The sequence below is a fragment of the Alligator mississippiensis genome, chromosome 15, assembly GCF_030867095.1.
Source record: "Alligator mississippiensis isolate rAllMis1 chromosome 15, rAllMis1, whole genome shotgun sequence".
Taxonomy (NCBI): domain Eukaryota; kingdom Metazoa; phylum Chordata; order Crocodylia; family Alligatoridae; genus Alligator; species Alligator mississippiensis.
Window position 1 is genome coordinate 17,492,084 of NC_081838.1, and position 17,091 is coordinate 17,509,174.

A 17,091-nucleotide genomic window follows, 5' to 3' on the forward strand; every position below is an offset into this window, starting at 1 on the left:
TGCTCTGCTCACAGGGATCGCAGCAGAGCACCTTGATCAGAACCATAATTATTCCCCGAATCACGTCTTCTGTCGTCAGTTTTGCTGCACAATGCAGAGATTTCAGTGAAAATGGAACAGCAGGAGGCTCGGGAAGCAGAGCAGAGCTCGGGAGCGGTGCTGGGGGAGTGCCAGGGCCCCCAGCCAGAACTGCGGCCCCGATGTGCTGCCAGGCCACCGAGGAAGACGTGGTCCCTTAAGAGCCACGCAAGTTCAGCATCCTCCCGCTGTACCGGCCCCCGGGGACCCCCGGCATCTAGAGACTCGCAAGGATTTAGCCGTTTCCCTCTCCTCAGAGGGCTGATGATGAAAGGGGCGTAGAGCCCAGCTCTGCAGCTTGCCCCATCTGCCACGGCACAAGTGAGGGAGGGGCAAGAGGACAGCCCTCTCCACCTCCCTGCCGCTTCCACTCACCCTCTCCCTTCTGCCCCCATACATCCCTTCTCACCCCCGTACACCCAGCCCTCCACCCCGCACAGCCTGTCCGTCCCACCCCACCTCAGCCCCCTCAACCTCCTTCCCATCTCCCCTTCCCCATCACACCCCAGCCCCCATCACTCCCTGGCCAGATCCTCCTCCAGAAGACCCCATGACCCCCCTTCCCCTCTCCTGACTCTCTTCCCATCACATCAGCCCCTGCAGCCCTAAACCCTCCCCCCCCCACTATCCTCCACAGCCCAGCCCCGACATCCCCTCTGCTCCAGACCCCCCAGCCCAGCTTTCAGCTCCCAACGCCCCCCCCACCTTTTCCCACGGCCTCGTCCCCCCCCCCCCGCTGCAGCCCAGCCCCTCGCCCCCTTCTTCACAGCCCGCCCTCCAGATGCCCCCTCGTCCAGCCCAGCCCAGCCCCGACATCCGCTCGTCTCCAGGCCCCCTTCCCCACAGCCTCGCCGCCCTCCCCTCCAACCCCCCCGGCTCCCAGACCCCCGCTCCCAGCCCCGCCCCCCGCTTCTCACCGGTACAGCCGCTTGGTGTGCAGCACCTTGGCCTCGGGCTCGCCGCTCTCGCCGGGAGCGCCGCTGCCCTGGCTCATGGCGCCCGGCGGGGGGGGGCCGGGCCCAGCGGCTGCCGCCCCTCAGCAGCGCCCGCACGCGCCCCGCTCCGCCGCCGCCGCCGCCCCCCCGCGCGCCCGCCGGCCCCTCGCGGCCGCCATCGCTGCGCGGCGCTGCCCCCCGCCCGCGCCACGCGAGATTTCGCCCCCGAAGCCTCGCGAGAGCTCGGCCCCCGCGCCGCGCCGCTCCGCACGCGGCTGGCAACAGGGCAGGCGGCTCGGCTTCAGCGCGCGAGATCCCACCGCTCAGCCTCGCGAGAGCGGGCCTCCTAACCGCCTCCCTCCCAAGGCTCGCCGACGGCCAGGACTTAGTGCTGGCAGCATGGCCGCCTCCCGGCTTCACTTGCGGTTCAAATAAACTTTATTGGAGGCTTTGTTCGTCAGACAAAATAGGAAGCTCTGGCTTTTGGGTCTTTCTTTTTCATGCTCCAGCGACTGGAGTCAAGTGAGACTCTCACCCTTTGTCCAAAGTCACATTCTAGGGTCTTAATTGCAGAGACTAGCGTAAAACCTTGCCCTGAAGCCAACCCACAGGCTCAGAAGCCAGGGGGCACAGGGAAAGGAGCCCCATTTTCTTTGCAAATCTCCTGATTTTTTTAGGCTTGCCGCCTCTTCTGCAATCCCTCGGTGCTGGGCATCCCGTTCACATCCACATTCACTGCCCCCGAGCCAGGCTGCATCTGGCTTCTCCTCTCTCAACCCTGCTTTAAACCTGCTGCCACCCAGGGACTCGCTCCTGATTTACCCCATGGCAACAAGAGGGTATACTTGGTCCTGGGAAACCAAGCCTGTTGCACTGACTTGGATAGCAGTCGGGCCGTAAAGTGGCTCAAGCCCTGAACGCCAGTCGAGCCCCGGGCTCTAGTCCAGCAATGAAAGGCATGTTTTTATAACGAGTTGGTAAAACAGCGATAGGTGTTTGATGAGCGAGGCAGAGCTTGAGGTGCCCGAGGTATTCAAGGCAGAGGAGCAGGCACTGGGCTGGGATCCAGGAGATCAGGCTTTTAAAGGGGAGCCTAGGTCTTTCCTATGTAGGTGGCTGGATTTTTAACAAAGCATTTAGCTGCCTCTTTATACCCCCAAATAACCCCAAAGAACTTGACCCTAGAGCTCCATCTTCTTCATTCTCCCAGCAGTCTGCTTTACCACCCAAAATTCATGTCTGTTCCCTGCCTGCCTTGATTGTTAAGATGCTAGGGGCTTTGAGGTGGGGATTGCCTTGGCACAGGGCCCACCACATCCACAAATACCTATGGTAAAAATCCCACCACGCTAAGAAAACTTCAGCTCATCTTCTCTGGGTTGTGAGCAGGGTCACCAACCCTCCAGGATTGCCCGGGAGTCTCCAGGAATTAGATATCAATCTCCAGGAGACTGCTGAGAGTCACCCGGGAGATAAATGATAGGGCATGCATTGAAATAAATATTACATGTTGAATCCGATTTATATAGTAGTCCAGGACACTACTATTTGTATAGTAGTATATTTATATTTATATAGTAGTACTATTTATATAGTAGTATATAGTTGGTTTTAAAAATGAAATAGCCATGTGCATCTGCCTTCCTGATATAAAGTCATTAACGTCATTACGTCATGTAATGAAACCTCCTGGAATAGAGTCAAGCAGAGTTGGCAACCCTAGCTGTGAGGCTTTCCACTCCCCTGACCCATGGAGGTTTAACGTAGATGGTGCCTGGGAGATGGATCAAAGGTAAAGAAATTGAGACACACATTGAAACAATGAAAACTGTTCAAATCAATGGGTGCAGCCCTTTCCGAGTGAAGTCCAAGTCCTACCCACCAGGCAGGGCTGTGCGGACACATTAGGGAGTGAGTGAAGATTAGCTTCCTTGGTGAATTCCCTTCCTTTTCTGGGAGGTTTAATTAAGGGCATTAATCAGGTGAATTAGATCTCATCATGTGGGGCTGGTTTTGCAGAGGGGCTGCTAATACAGTCGGCCTCCACCTTAATGCACTTCCCTGGAAAGGTCGTTTTATTTTGGTCAATTTTAGGTAGAAAATGACCTTTTCCCGGCTGGCTGGGATCCACCACCTCTCCCCCTCTGTGGGAGGCTTAGGACGAGTACAAATTCCAAGTTTGTTCAGAGCCAGGTGGGAAGTCACTGCGCAGAGCCCCTGTGCCCGCCAGTCTGCTGTGCAAACGAAACATTGATCTCAGAGAGGGCCACGCAGGTCAGCGCTGGGTCTGTCCTTGCACGTCTGCTTGCACGTGCCACATTGTCCCAAATGCACCCCTTGTGCATGCCCAAAGGAGCACACGTGCTGACAGCGAGATCACCATACATGTTCCCTGTTCACCCATCACTCACAACACCCCCCTACACAGACATGTAAACACGCACCTGCATGCCCCGTATTCAAAAGGAAATGCAAAACTCTAGAACTCTTGGTTCAGAGATGATCCCTTTTATTAGACCAACAGAGAAATCACAAAAAATTACTTTTTCTGCAAGCTTTCGGGCTCAAACACCCTTTATCAGGCTCAGGGAAAATTAAAGATGGTAAAAAGTCCCCATAGATAAGAAATAAACTTAATTTTTGCACAGAGGAAGCTGAATCCCGAAAGCTTGCAGAAAAAGATCTTTTTTTTTTTGCAATTTCTCAGTTGGTCTAATAAAAGGCATCATCTCTGAACCAAGACTTCCAGATTTTTGCATTTCTTTTTGTCTCAGACCAACATGGCTACCAAAACATGACAGTCCCATATTCACACACACGTGCATCCTAGTTATTGCACACGAACTCCACATTGAAGTACATACAATATGTACTCTCACAGGCCCAGACATACTAAAGTGCATCAAAAATATGCACCTGAAACATATAGAACAAAATACAGGCGTATACCCTAACATACCATAATGCCACCCACAACATGTACACCACACAAAAATGTATGCACAAGAGGAGAATAAGCCACATGCAATATCACACACATGCTCACTAACAAATATATACACTCTTTCCCGTGTACCTACGTACACATACACACAAAATCAGTCACAATCATGCACACACACACACAATCAGTGGACACACATACAAATGCACACACATATGCACACTCACAAGCACACACATACATACATACACATACAAACTCACACTCAGTCATGCGCACACACCTACATAGGTATATATGCAAACTCTCACAAATACACATGCATAGAAACACTCACAGTCATGCATACACACACACATGTGTGTGTGTGTACACGTAGGTATGTACTCCCCTCCCATGGGACGTACCCTCTTCTGCCAGCCGAGGCAGTGCCCAATTGGGTGAGGCAGGCCTGCCCCCACCCCTTTAATCCCGGCCCCTGTGTTGCTGGTTAAACAGGTTTGAAGTCCAGGCGAAGGAGCAGAACTCTAGAGCCTTTGGCTCCGCACCGGTTCACCAGCTGCCTGTTCCTTCATGGCCCCACAGAGCGCCCAGCGCCTGGCCGGTAGGTGACAGTGCTGGGGGAGCACAGCTCTGAGCTCCCCTGCTGGAGTTAGGGGAGCCGGGGTGCCACCCGGGACCAGGACAGGGTCAGGTGGGGGCTGGGGAGGGTGAGACATGCCAAGCAGGGCTCTAGGCTGTGTCCCCTGCTCTGCTACTGCCCTGTCACTGCCTTGCTCCATGCCCCAGTTTCTCCTCCTGTGAAATGGGGGTGGCGATCCCACCCTTCTTTGCCTGAGCAGCCAGGCATGCGCTGATATATCATGGGCAAGGCCCCAGCTCTGCTACCTCGTGTTTATTTGGGAGCCCTTCCTCTCAACCCCATGTCCCACATGGAACTCTTCCTGCCTAGACTTCCCTGTGCCATTGCGGTCAGATCCCCAGAGCTGTCTCAGGGGAATTGCTTGGCTTCAGCTCCGGCTCTGTTATCTAGCTGTGTTCAGAGCCATTAACCCCTTGTTCCCCCCAGGGGCATGGGAAGGATAGGCCTACCTCCCCCCACTCAATTCAAGGCGAATCCCAGTTCATTTCGGAGATTGGAGATCCTGGTAGCAGGGCATTGTGCAACCGGTGCATGTCTGCACAGCACATGGCCTGATCTCAGAGCTCTTCCTTGTCCTTCCTGGAGTCCAACCCCTTTTGGGGAACTCACTGCTCCCTGCGTGGCTTTCTCTGTCCGACTGGTGCTGAGGCCTGGAGAGCAAAACCTTGTGGGGGCTGTACATGGCACAGGAGGGTGACTGGAAGCCAGGACACCCGGGTTCTTTGCCTGGCTCTGCCACAGATTCACTTGGCGGCCTTGGGTGAAGCATTGGGCTTCTCTCAGGGCCTCCAGCCTGTAAAGGATGGAGCACAGGAGGGGTTGAAATCAAGGCTTTATACAATGGGTGCATCTTGGGGGCTTGGGTGCGATGGCCAGGTCTGCGTGTCTGTTCCACAGCAGGGTGAAAACAGCAAAGGACAAAGCCGACAGAGGTGACCCTTGTCACACCGGCCTCGGCGGCCAGCTGCCCACAGCACCAAGATGATGGCCATCGACCCCGTGACTTGCATGCAAGAGATGACCCTGATAGAGCTGAAGCCTCTGGCCCCCAGTGCCACGGTGGAAGAGGGGGTGTCCCTGGGGAACCACCAGCCGGGGGACCCCGACACCACCCTGCCTTGGGACCAGTCCCAGTGCGGCTCCGGGTATAAGGAGACTGGGGAGCCCCCAGCCCTGGCTAAGGCAGAGTCCAAGGGACAGCGGAGGCCGAGCCCGGAGGGGATCCAGGAAGGCACTGAGTTGGAGTGTCCTGGAGAGGCCAAGGCTTTCCTCAGTCCTGCCCCACTGAAGGAGCAGACAGAGGATGAAGTCAATCAGATGCCAGAGAAGGCAGTTCACATGTTCATCCCCATCGATACCTGCTGCATCGAGCGGACGCCCGGGCGCTGCAGCTCAGCAGGGACCAGCGCCTGGAAACAGCCAGTGCCTCGGCATGGCGAAAGCACCCAAAAAGACACCAGCAGCTCTGAGAAGCAGCTCTTCGTGCCCTGCAGCCCCAGGCACTACAGCAAGGAGCAGCCCGGGGTGCCCAGCGGATGCCCACCGTGCTCCAGCTGCAGCAAGGCCAACCTCAAAGCCGTGGCCTCCACGGTGGCGGCCATGATCCTCTACCCCTGCTTCGTGTACGGGGCCTACGTCTTCCTGCCCTTCGATGCCCCCCCAATGCCCAGCATGAGCATCCGGCTGGTCTACACCCTTCGCTGTGGCACCTTTGCCACCTTCCCCATCATCCTCGGTGAGCCAGGTCTCTGGGAGCTCTCTGGGTCCCAGTACAGTCTAACAGGGGGTGAGGGGTCCCTAGCTCCCAACCACCAGCGTCCTGGTGTTCTCCCTTGTCTGGGCCTGAGAGCAGCTCCTCTGACTCAGAGGAAGGCTGGGTGGTGCAGCAATTAGGACACTTTCAGTCTGGGTTTGTACAGCTCCTAGCACAGCCAGGCCAAGGTCCGGGATTGGGACACCTAGCTGCTCTGACCACATCATGAATCATCTACTCAACAGGGTGGCAGCTGCAGAGGTAGGCTCTCTGCCACTGATGCACCAAGCAACCTCAGGCACATCCTTCAGCCTTTCCAGTGCCCATGTGTACAATGGGAATAATAGGGGGGAGTGAGGAAAAGGAGTGCAAGGGTGGGTCAGTGCTGGAGCAGATTCCAAGAGGAGTGTCTATGCAAGGAGGTTTCCATCTCTTTCTCGCCCTGGGCATCATCCATGTGTCCATCCACTCACACCTCTCTCCCTTTCTGCCCACCTCCCCCAGCCCACACAGCCTCGTCTGTCTGTCTGTGTCCCAGGTTCTTCTCCTCCCTGGCCTCACCCCACTCTCTCTGCAGGGATGATTGTGTATGGCATCTCGCGCCTCTGCTTCTCGGCGCTGCAGCCCTTCGGGGAACTACGGCGGGAGGTGGAGATCCACCGCGGCTATGTTGCCCAGTCCGTGCATCTCTTCATCCTCTACTTCTTCAACCTCGCCGTGCTGGCTACCTACCTGCCCCAGGAGGCCCTGAAGCTCATCCCCTTGCTCACAGGGCTCTTCGCCATCTCCAGGTGAGGTGCGGGCCCCTCCTCTGGGCTCCAGGTGGGTCAGGGAGGGTTCAAGGGACCTTTGCCTACAGAGTCTGCTGCAAAACTGAGAGAGGAAACGCCCCTTAGAGCATTACTCAAGCTGCCAGGCCCCCTTCACCCTGCTGATGTGGGGAGGCAGAGCACCCCCTTGGCAAAACCCACCTATGTGGTCTCCCCTGCAACTACTGACCTGCTGTGACACACTTTGGGTTCACAGTCAAGCAGGAGACAAGGGAGGGGTGGGGACCACACCTCCTGCACCCCTAGCCCTGTTTGGTCTCCTGACCTCCACCCCGACTCTCTCTTTCCCCCAGGCTGCTGTACTGGGTCTCCTATGCCATGGGCCGCTCTTTCCGTGGCTTCGGCTTCGGCCTCACCTTCCTGCCGCTGCTCACCATGCTTCTGTGGAACCTCTACAGCATGTTCGTGCTGGAGCCCCAGGACCTGTTTGCCACGGCGGATGGGCCCGAAGGCCCCCTGGAGAAGAAGCCTGGTGCCACTGTGCCCAAGGCGCGCTACTGGGGGTGACTGAGGGGGCTGGAAGGCCTGGAGTGGGCTCTCCCAGCCCCCTGGTACCTGGACCTTGGACAGGCACCACCAATGGCCTGGCTCTGCCAGGATGAAGCAGGAGAATACGGACTCAGGGCCCGCAGGTGATTCAGGAGCACAATGGTACCTGCCTCTGGACCCAGCTAGGCAGCTGCAAAGGGTTAATCCTCACCCTGGCTACTTCTAGGAGCACAGAGCTAGCCGCTCACCTGAGTCTGGACTGCATTGGCACTGAAGGGGCCCTGGTAAGGAGGAAACCCCTTGATAAGGACCGGCAGCTCTGTGCTTTGCTGACCTGGCTGCTCTCATTTCACTGGCCCAGGGCCCGGCATCAGGATTACAGCACAGGGGAGCAGGGTGAAGGGCCCAGGCTGATAGCTGCTGATTGAATCGCCTGTGGAGCCTTTTTTTTGCACAGCAATGCATTGACCTGGGCTGGTCCTGTTGCTGGTAGGATGCTGCAGTGGAAGGAGGGCGATGGGCATGGGCCATTGGCTGCCTAGACAGTCTGGGTGGGTGGAAGACCCGTGCCATGCTGGGCATTGCTGTGGTCTTGGCCCTGAGCCCCAGCTATGCTGAATGAAACCATCTGCAATGCTCCTGCCGCCTGGTCCGTTTCTCCCTATGGGGGTTGAGCGGGGCAACAGAACATCAGATACCACTTCTCCTCTGAGCCCAGGCATCGCTTCCCCGCTGGCTGAGTTATCCGGCCCATCACACTCTTTACAGCACACCCTTTTGCACTGGCATTTGCTTTCCATGATGCCCATCCTATAGCTAAAATGGGTCCCTTTAAGGCAGGCGGCATCCCTAGTTTTGCCCAGGTATACGTGCAAACTGGGTGTGCTGAAGAGCCACGCCAAAGGGCCCCATGAGGAACCCAGGTGGCTCCCAGCCAGGCACCAGCACTTCCAGGCTGTTGCATGGAAGGGGTCTCGTGGCTTCGACCACATGCAGCTGGGAGACTAAGGCCTGAGCCCATCCCACAGGCCTTTAGGAGCCCATAGAGAGCTGCTGTCTTGTACCATTGGGTTTGGCACAAGGCAGGGCTGGTGTAGCCTCACGCCTCGCTGCTCGTGAACACTTGTGCACAGGGCGTGAACGCAGCCTCCACCCTCTTCCTGCCTAGTGTGGTGTGAAGGGGAGCAATGACTTAGCAGATGCCGTGATCTGGGGCACCCGCTCTCCTGAGATCAGCCCCAGGGAGGCTGGAGCCATTTCAGGGCTGGTTGAGGAAGAAGTGGAGATTAGGCCTGATTCTTCTCACTGCCGGGGACAGGAGACAGGCGAGACTGGCTGCAAGGTGGGGCAGATGCTGTGCCTCATCCAGCCATGACCAAGCACGGTGGGATGGGCAGGAGGGAGAAGGAAGCAACTGTGCGGTGGAGGCAGCTATTAGCTTAGGCTGGGAGTGTGCCAGCCACCCCAGGCTGCTGGCAGGGGTGCAGGACAGGTCATGTAGTATTGAGAGTGCAGAGACTTGGGCAGAGTCAGGGATTTAGGGCCACCGGGGGGCAGCCAGTGGGCATTGTTCTGCCTCTGTACAGCGCCTAGCACCATGGCGGCCAGGCCTTGGCTCCCTGCTGCCATGCAAAGACTCCATCATCAACCTCAAGCCACCCCATTGTGGACCTCTGGGCAGTCCTTTTGCCACTGCCTCAGTTTCCCCTTGGTCATCAGAACTGGGTCCTTACCTTCGGGGCCTGGTGGATATAGGGGTTGTAAGCCCATCTCTTCCTGCCAGTCTCCCCCCTCCAACTGGGTTGGGGGGGAACATTTCTCTGCCCTGGGACTTTTTGGGGGGGCCAGATCTCATACTGCTACAATCGGCATGGGTCCAGGGAGCACAGTTCCAACTCCTGTCCCGAATCTGAGATTCTCCAAGCAGCTGCGTGATTCCGGCTAGACCAGCTGGGGCTTGTTCACGCTCCAATCCCTGGGGCATTTGGCTCTCCTTACCCAAACCGGTCGGTCGGGTCCGGGTGTGCCTGCCCTTCGCTAAGCAACAGAGCAGAAAGTCCCACACCAGGAGCTGGATCTGGGCTTTAGGGCTCTTAGCTCCTGCAGGAACCAAACCATGAAGCCAGCCTGCTCCCTCCACCCCCAGGCAGCACCTCCCAGGGCCCCAAGGGGGCAGCTTATTTACCTCTGGAGCAGGGAGAAACTGAGGCACAGAGGGGAAGATGAAGGGACTTGACTGAGGGCATGCAGCAGAAGCCAAGTCTCCACCCTCATATTGTTTTCCAGCTTTGATCTGGGTGAAGAATCAGCACCTCAGCATGGAAAGTACTGGGGGTGGCAGCGGGTGGGAGACCCAGGCCTGGCTCCGTCGCATGCCTCTCTCTCCTGGTGGGGGCTCAGCCAACCTAGGACTCACTCTCCCCTGACCCCCTGCAGCCACCTGCTGCCATAGAGCATCATGGGAAATGCAGTGCAGGACAGACTTTGGACCCATCAGTAATTCCATCCTGAACTGGGCGCACAGAATGCCTAGGCAGGAATCCTCCGCATGCACTGGGGGGCAGAGAGAAACTGCTTCTCAGCCCTGAAATGCAGCCAGCTCTGGGGCTGAACATCACAGGAACAGTGAAGCGTCACCCAACCTAGGGCAAAGGGTACCTGGGTAGGGAAAAGCGCAGCTTAGATTATCTAGGTTTGGAATAACACTGGGACCATTGGCTTGAACTGCATCCCTGGCACAAATGGGTCTCTGCTACAGCACGTTCCAGCTCTTACTGAAAACCAATGGCTTTAACAACATGGTTGCTGCCCTCTTCCCCCCATACCAGGGCCAGCACTTACTCTGTATAGCAAGACCCCATGTCTCGTCTTCCATACACGCACTAGCCACCTAGCACTGTGAGAGCCAATGTCCATAGAAGACCCCCCAGAGCAGAGATAGGCGCTGCATGTTTTGCAGTAGCTTAACACAATGGGGCTTGACCATAAGCCTGCTCAGTAATGGACACCCCTGCTGATGCAGAGCTACCCAGAGACACCAATGTCTTAAAAAAAAAACAAACCATCCTTTAATTGGTCTGTGAGATCAGAGGGCAAGTGCCCCCAGGTGACCTGATACCATCATGACATACCAAGGTTGTGTGCCCCCCGCCCTTTGGCAAGGACATAGGGAACCATTTCAAGTATAAGAGAGACATCCAGAGAGGTTCTGGGGGAAATGCTAAGCAGGTGGGAGGCAATAGCAGGGCACTGCATCACCCTCTGCCCCAATAGGAGACCTCCCCCCGCTGGGCAGAACAGATAGGATTCAAGGTGCTGCGCCGAAGCCTGCTTTGCGCGGTGCCAGGAAACCATCATTTGCTTTAAAATGATCAGGCCCCTCAAGACTAAGATACTGCAGTCATTAGCTCCTCCAAGAGCTGCGACTGGCGGTAGGGAAGGCAGCTTGTGATCCCAATAGTTCTGGCAGGGTGAAAGGCAAAAAGGGCACAGGTGCTCAGATCCAGTAACAGGCTCCATCTTGTCCCCAGCTGCCTTCCAATGCCAGCAGGATACAGGGAGGGGGCCACAGCCATACCCCACCAGCAGCTCAGTAGACTGAGACTGTCTTTCTTAACTGGTCCCAAGGTTGTTAGTGGTTTATCCTTGTAGAAAAAGCTAATGACATGCTCTCCAGTTCTAAGCAGACAGCTCCAGCCCAGGGGTACTGGAAGCACCTAGGAACTGTCCCCCCAGCTGGGGGCAAACACTGAGTGAGATGCTGGGGATACTGGCTTGGAGGTGCCAGGCATCGCCCCCGAGTTCTCAGGCTAGAGCCAGCTGGTCCCCAGCCCTGGGAGCTCTGCAGGAGACTGCTTCTAAAGGAGAATGAAGTGGGGTAAAGGGGAATGATTGTTGCTCAAGGCAGCTGAGAACCCAGTCAACCACGGGGCATTCAGGTACAGGAGTCGCCTGTATGGAGTATTGCACTGTTTCCCAGAGGCATCCGGCCTATGGAGAGGGAGAGGTCCGCACATGGGGGTCCATGGGCCCGGCCCGTGGTCAGTTGATAGGCTCGTACTCTGAGTAGCGCTTCTTCTGGAAAAACAGTACCACGATGGCCCCTGCCACCAGCAGCACAACTGGGGTGCCCAACGCCACTGCCATGATGGCCACCACGAGCGGGGAGAAGGCGTCCTCAGGGGGCGTGCCAAAGCCCAGCAGCACGGACCTGGCATGGGGGCAGAACATGTGTTATCAGCAATGAAGGCAGATGAGCTATGCAATAACCTTCCTTGAGCTGTGTGGGAGGAAGGCTTCAAACCCCTCGTCATCAGGGCACTGACCTGGGTTCAAACCCTGCTGGCTAAAAGCAGATCATATTCTGCCTCTGCAGGCTTCAGTTTCCTCAAGGGGGAGCATTAAGCAATGCATGATAGACAATACAGGCAGGGGACAGAGTCCCAACCCAGGGACCCTTGAGCCCACAGGGCTGCTGGCAGGGGAAGGGCAGCAAGGAAAGCCCCCAGCATCTCCACCATACTCTCATGGTGCCTGGTTGCATCAAGGAAACAGGGGGTGGAAGGTGCTACTCACCAGCTAAGATAGCCAGTGCTTGAGTAGATCTCGCCATCCTCACCCCCGAAGGAGATATTGATGGCAGCCAGGCCACCCACGTCCTTTCCAAAGTAGGCACGTGCAATGCTGGGCCCCAGCAGAGTCCCATTGACCGCCTGCAGAGGAGAATAGCGGCACCGGATCCCATTCTCCCGCTTGGCCTCACGGGCCCCATACGCCGTTGTCTTCCATTGCAGGAAGCCGGGGCCGGCCTGGGTGCCTTGCGGCTCTGACACCAGCTGCACCATCTGTGGAAGGGGGGCATGCATCAGGGAAGGGGAGAGGGGGAGTCAGGATGCCTGGGTTCTGGAGACTGCGCTTAGTTGGTGAAGGCACAGCAAAACCCTGGATGCCCAGAATCCTCCCCCAGCAATGGCCTGGGACTTTCTATGCCTAGATCCACCCCACCACCCATCCAGGCACCAGCATGAAGGCTGGCATTAAAGCCACAAGCCCCACAAACACACAGGGGTACCCACTTGCCAAATAAATCCCCAAGAGGAGTTCTTTGCTGTCCTCAACACTTGGCATCTAGCTCTGAACCCAGTGGGAGAGTTCCTGGAGCCGCTAACCCAGAATCAGCCACAATTCCCCCTGGCCCCTGCAAGCCATGTGGGTCCTCAATCAGCTGGGACTGCCCTGGAATACCCCCCCAAACCCCAGCCAGGTCCAACCCCAGAGCTGTCAGCAGTAATAGACTGGTACCCTGGGACATTCACCGTCAACTCTCACCTCGAAGATGGTGGGCGTGTACTCGTCATCGATGGAGCGCACGGACTCCAGGCGCCGGTGCCTGCCGGGCCCCTCCACCATCAGCATCTCCAGCATGAAGCGGGAGCTGTTGCCACGTGGGGCCACCCCATTCATCACGAACTCCAGCTTGGAGCTGTTGGCTGTGTGCAGCAGCCCTGGTAGGCGCCTGTCCCGGCTGCTCTCCTCATACGCCGTCACCTGGAGGGGGGTGGGGGGTCACACAATGGCTAGGGAGACCCCAGAGGCTTCAGAGCCATCCCTGGCTCTGTCCCCATCTCCCCACTGTCGTCCCTAAGGCTACTTCCTTTGCGAGCTATTTTGGAGGGCAACTGCATAGGGCCGAGGCCAGAACCCTGAACCCCAGTAGCAACAGAGAAGGGGAAGTTTGTAACGAAAGGGTGGGACTTGTGAACCTTGGCTTCCACTGTATCTGGTGGCAACAAGGGGACTGGACACATCCTTGAAGGAAAGGGGCATCAGTAGCTATTGGTCAGGGGAGCAAGGGGCACGGCCTCTGCATCTAGACCTTAAATGCTGGAAGCGAGAGAGAGGGAATCACTAGGGTTTTTCCCTGTTCCTGTCTCAGCCTCTGCTGTGATGTGACACTGGGGATGAGAGACCCTGGGTCCGACCCAGTCAAGGGCAGCTCTAATGTTCTTACAGTGGGACGGGCTCTTACCTGAAAAGCGATGCTGCCGTTGTGGAAGGTCCTGGGGGGACCTGTGCCCCGGAAGGCAGCCGTCAGGGCCGTGTGGTTCAGGGTCTGGTTCACGCTGTCCCAAGAGAAGGCGGCCAGGTCGTAGGGTGGATAGAAGAGCGCGTGGGCCGGGCCCGATGCATTGGCCCCATCATACTCGAACAGCTGGGGCCATGTGAGAGATGGGGCTGGGTTAGCTGGGGACCACTCCCACCCTCTCCCCCTCTGCACCCCGCAGAGCTCCCAGCCCACCAGCCCCCACCCAGGGGCAGGGGTGGCAAAGGGCAGCCAAAGGCTGGGGTGCAGGGGTGTGCTACAACCCAGTCCCCCACCTTGGTGAAGACCACAGCGCTGGCATGGAGGACACTGCTGGGCGGCTCCACCCAGATGGCCCCAGCAGGTTCAGGGGAGAGAAGCTGGGTCCAGTTGATGTGCAGGGTGCTGTGCTTGTTCTCTGTGTACAGCAGCAGCACGGCAGGAACCCCTAGGCTGCTCCACACGTAGTGCAGCGTGCTGTTGGCATCCACAGCTCGCACGTGCAGCAGGTTCACGGAGGAGTCGTTCCAGCCAGGGTTGAAGTGCATGGATACCTGGGAGGGAGACAAAGGGGCAGCATGACTGGCAGGGCTGAGGCCAGATCCCTTCAGTGCAGCCCCCAGCCTGGGCAATGTTTTGCAGAACCTGCCTCGGAGCTGGAGGGGGCTCACAGTCTGGGCACAAACCTGGGGGCTGCCTCTACCCCCGGCAGTGAATTAGCTCCCTGCCAGCCCCTCTTGCATGCTGGGGACAAGCCCCCAGCAGCTCCCAGCTCCCCTGCAGGCCCAGCCTGCTTCACAACCACAGGCACTTCCTTCCGCCCCAAGCTGGAGGCCTCAGCTCCCCTCCTGGCGCTGCAGAGGCTGGTGCTTCCCTTTCTTCCCAAGTTGAAGCCAGGCGCCCAGCCAAGGCCCCAAGGCACCAGCCTCAGCACCGAGTGCCCACCCACCCTGGCCTAGGGCATGGCCAGCCCCAGCACCACACCCAGCCCCCTCCACAGTGGCAAAGGCAAGACCCCAGGCAGCACTCCCCATCCTGCTACATGCAGCGCCAGCCCAGCCCTGCCACAGCAAAGCTGACACAGCCCTGAGACCCCAGCAGCCCCCAAGCCCAGTTCTTAGTACCCCCTTGCTTTGGGCCCCCCACCTCAGCCCCTAGCACCTCCAGCCCCGCCCCAGCAGTCCCTAGGCACCCCCGCCCCCACCCCACCTCTGCACCCTGGCTGCGGCCACCCCTTCCCTACCCCTAGTAGCCCCAGCACCCCACCCCCCTTGCCCCCAGACCTGTAACATAACCTATGTCTGCCCCTCCCCTGGCCCCCAGCAGCTCCCCTCAGCGCCGCTGCTTCCCCAGCAGCCCCTAGACTCACCCCTAGCTCCGACCCCAGCCCATGGCCGCCCCTATCCTCCCCACGCCTACCTCCCTACAGCCCAGCAGCCCCTAGAACCCGCAGCCCTGCACCCCAGCAGCCCCCTTCCCAGCCCCGAGACCCACCACGCACCTCCCTGCGCCCGGCGGGCGGGCGGCCGAGGGCGCCGAGCAGGCAGAGCGCGCCCAGCACCAGCCCTCGAGCGCCCGGCATCGCTGCTACAATGTTGCAAGCCCGGCCCACGTGACCACTCAGCTGATTTCCTCCCCCGTCCCCGCCTTAAAGGCGCAGGGCTGCCGGTTCTTAAAGGAGAGGCGCGCTCTTAAAGGAGCCGCTGCGCCACCGCTGGTGGGGGTGGAGAAATAAGCTCCTGGTCTTCGCACTTGTCTGGAGCTTGGGCCTCGTGATGCCGGCGTCCTGCCGGGGTTTCTCGGCCATCAGGATCTAGCTGCATGCATGTCACTGCTCCCCTGAAATGCGGCCACCTCTGGGGGGGATCGTGGCATGGGTGCCATTGCTGGGGTCTCCCTGCTTTGGTCCATGAATTCAGAGAAAGGGCAGGAAGGGCTCTGCCAGCCTGTGCTGCTCTCCAGGCCACCCGACCGGCTTTGGGCAAGGCGTGGCAGGCAGAAGAAGTCCTTGGCTCCAAGTGACTCATTGCCCTGCCCCGATGCCCTCAAAGGGGTCTGTAATGCCCCGGGAAAGGGAATCCTCCATCCAGGGACAATGAGGCTGAAGCTGGTTCCTTATTCCCAGTGTCCTATTTCTTAATCCTGGTTCCTTTTTCAAAGCTAATCTATACCCAATAAAAGCTTTACATATGAATTAGGAAATATGCACAGCTAATGAATTCATCTCTCTTTACAATGTGTAAGATAGATAGATAGATAGATAGATAGATAGATAGATAGATAAAAGCTATATATATATATATATATATATATATAAAATAAAATGAAGTGCATGAAGTACATTGGCTTGTAACTCAAGAATGCCTGCTCCTATCTACTCTAAACCTTGCAAAATTGCTGAATAGCACCCAAGGAAAAGTATAAGAGGGTTATTTTTTTCACTCAATCCTTTTTGGGGCTTCCAGTGACTGTTTAAAGGACATCTGGGTTCTGTGCCCGGTGTTGGGAGGAGGTTGGGGGTCAGACTTAAGCTGTTTATTACCCCCCTCTACTTCTATACCACTGCTAGTGAAACACTTAGCTGCATGCTCTGTTTTCCCTGTAATGGGATTCTCTCAAGCTCGCTGGAAGGGAAGGGGTCAGGTATACTGATATTCTTCCCCAGGTGGCCCTCCCCGCTCCTTGCCGCCATGTGCAGCATCTGGGACTCTGCTGGAAGTGGCGGGAAGTGCCATGCAATTGAGCTAAGGCAGCTCTGCCCACTCCCTGCTTCCTGGTGCCCTGGCAGGGAGCATACCAGGCTGTTCAGCCAGGGCGGACACAGGGAGAAGCAGAGACAATGACCAGACCGAGCACCTCTGGCCTGACTGAGCTGCTTTTGACCTGGACCCAGAGTGAAGGCGCAGCCCAGTGCCCTCACAGCATGGAGGAAGCTGCTATCAGGACCCCACAGCCGAACGGTTGCCCGTGCTGCTGGCTCTCATAGTTTGATAGTAGGTAGGGTTGGAAGGGACCTGAGCAGATCATCAAGTCCGACCCCCTGCCATGGCAGGAAAGAGTGCTGTGGTCAAATTACCCTGGCAAGGTGTTCATCCAGCCTCCTTTTAAAGACCCCCAGGGTAGAAGCCAGCACCACTTCTCTTGGAAGTTGGCTCCAGGTCCTAGCCACCTGACTGTGAAGTATCACCTCCTGATGTCTAGTCTGAATCTACCCTCCACCAGCTTGTGACTGTTATTTCTAGTCACTCTTGGGAATGCTCAGGGGAACAGGGACTCCCCCAATGCCTGCTGGTCCCCTCTGACTAGTTTATAAATGACCACCGGGTCCCCCCTCAGC

At 57.5% G+C, this 17,091-nt stretch overlaps 3 protein-coding genes across 3 annotated transcripts in view; 1 reads left to right on the plus strand and 2 right to left on the minus strand.

Annotated features, from left to right (window-relative positions):
• SMG5 (SMG5 nonsense mediated mRNA decay factor) overlaps positions 1–1,155 on the minus strand; it is a 38,391-nt gene extending 37,236 nt beyond the window's left edge. The window contains exon 1 of the mRNA XM_059718779.1: positions 996–1,155. Within this exon, the coding sequence (XP_059574762.1) occupies positions 996–1,072 (77 nt within the window). The 5' untranslated portion in view covers positions 1,073–1,155. The remainder of the gene's footprint in view (positions 1–995) is intronic.
• A 3,301-nt stretch (positions 1,156–4,456) lies between these two features.
• TMEM79 (transmembrane protein 79) lies at positions 4,457–8,310 on the plus strand. Its single transcript, XM_006266463.4, has 4 exons — positions 4,457–4,561; positions 5,498–6,335; positions 6,931–7,144; positions 7,477–8,310. The coding sequence occupies exons 2-4, from the start codon at positions 5,582–5,584 to the stop codon at positions 7,688–7,690; spliced, it is 1,182 nt and encodes a 393-aa protein (XP_006266525.1). The 5' UTR covers positions 4,457–4,561; positions 5,498–5,581; the 3' UTR covers positions 7,691–8,310.
• Positions 8,311–10,721: 2,411 nt separating this feature from the next.
• GLMP (glycosylated lysosomal membrane protein) lies at positions 10,722–15,402 on the minus strand. Its single transcript, XM_006266462.4, has 6 exons — positions 15,256–15,402; positions 14,051–14,308; positions 13,701–13,883; positions 13,001–13,219; positions 12,248–12,516; positions 10,722–11,882 (listed from the first exon to the last, which is right to left on the minus strand). Exons 1-6 carry the CDS (start codon positions 15,334–15,336, stop codon positions 11,714–11,716), a joined length of 1,179 nt encoding a protein of 392 aa, XP_006266524.2. The 5' UTR covers positions 15,337–15,402; the 3' UTR covers positions 10,722–11,713.
• Between the last annotated feature and the right edge of the window lie 1,689 nt (positions 15,403–17,091).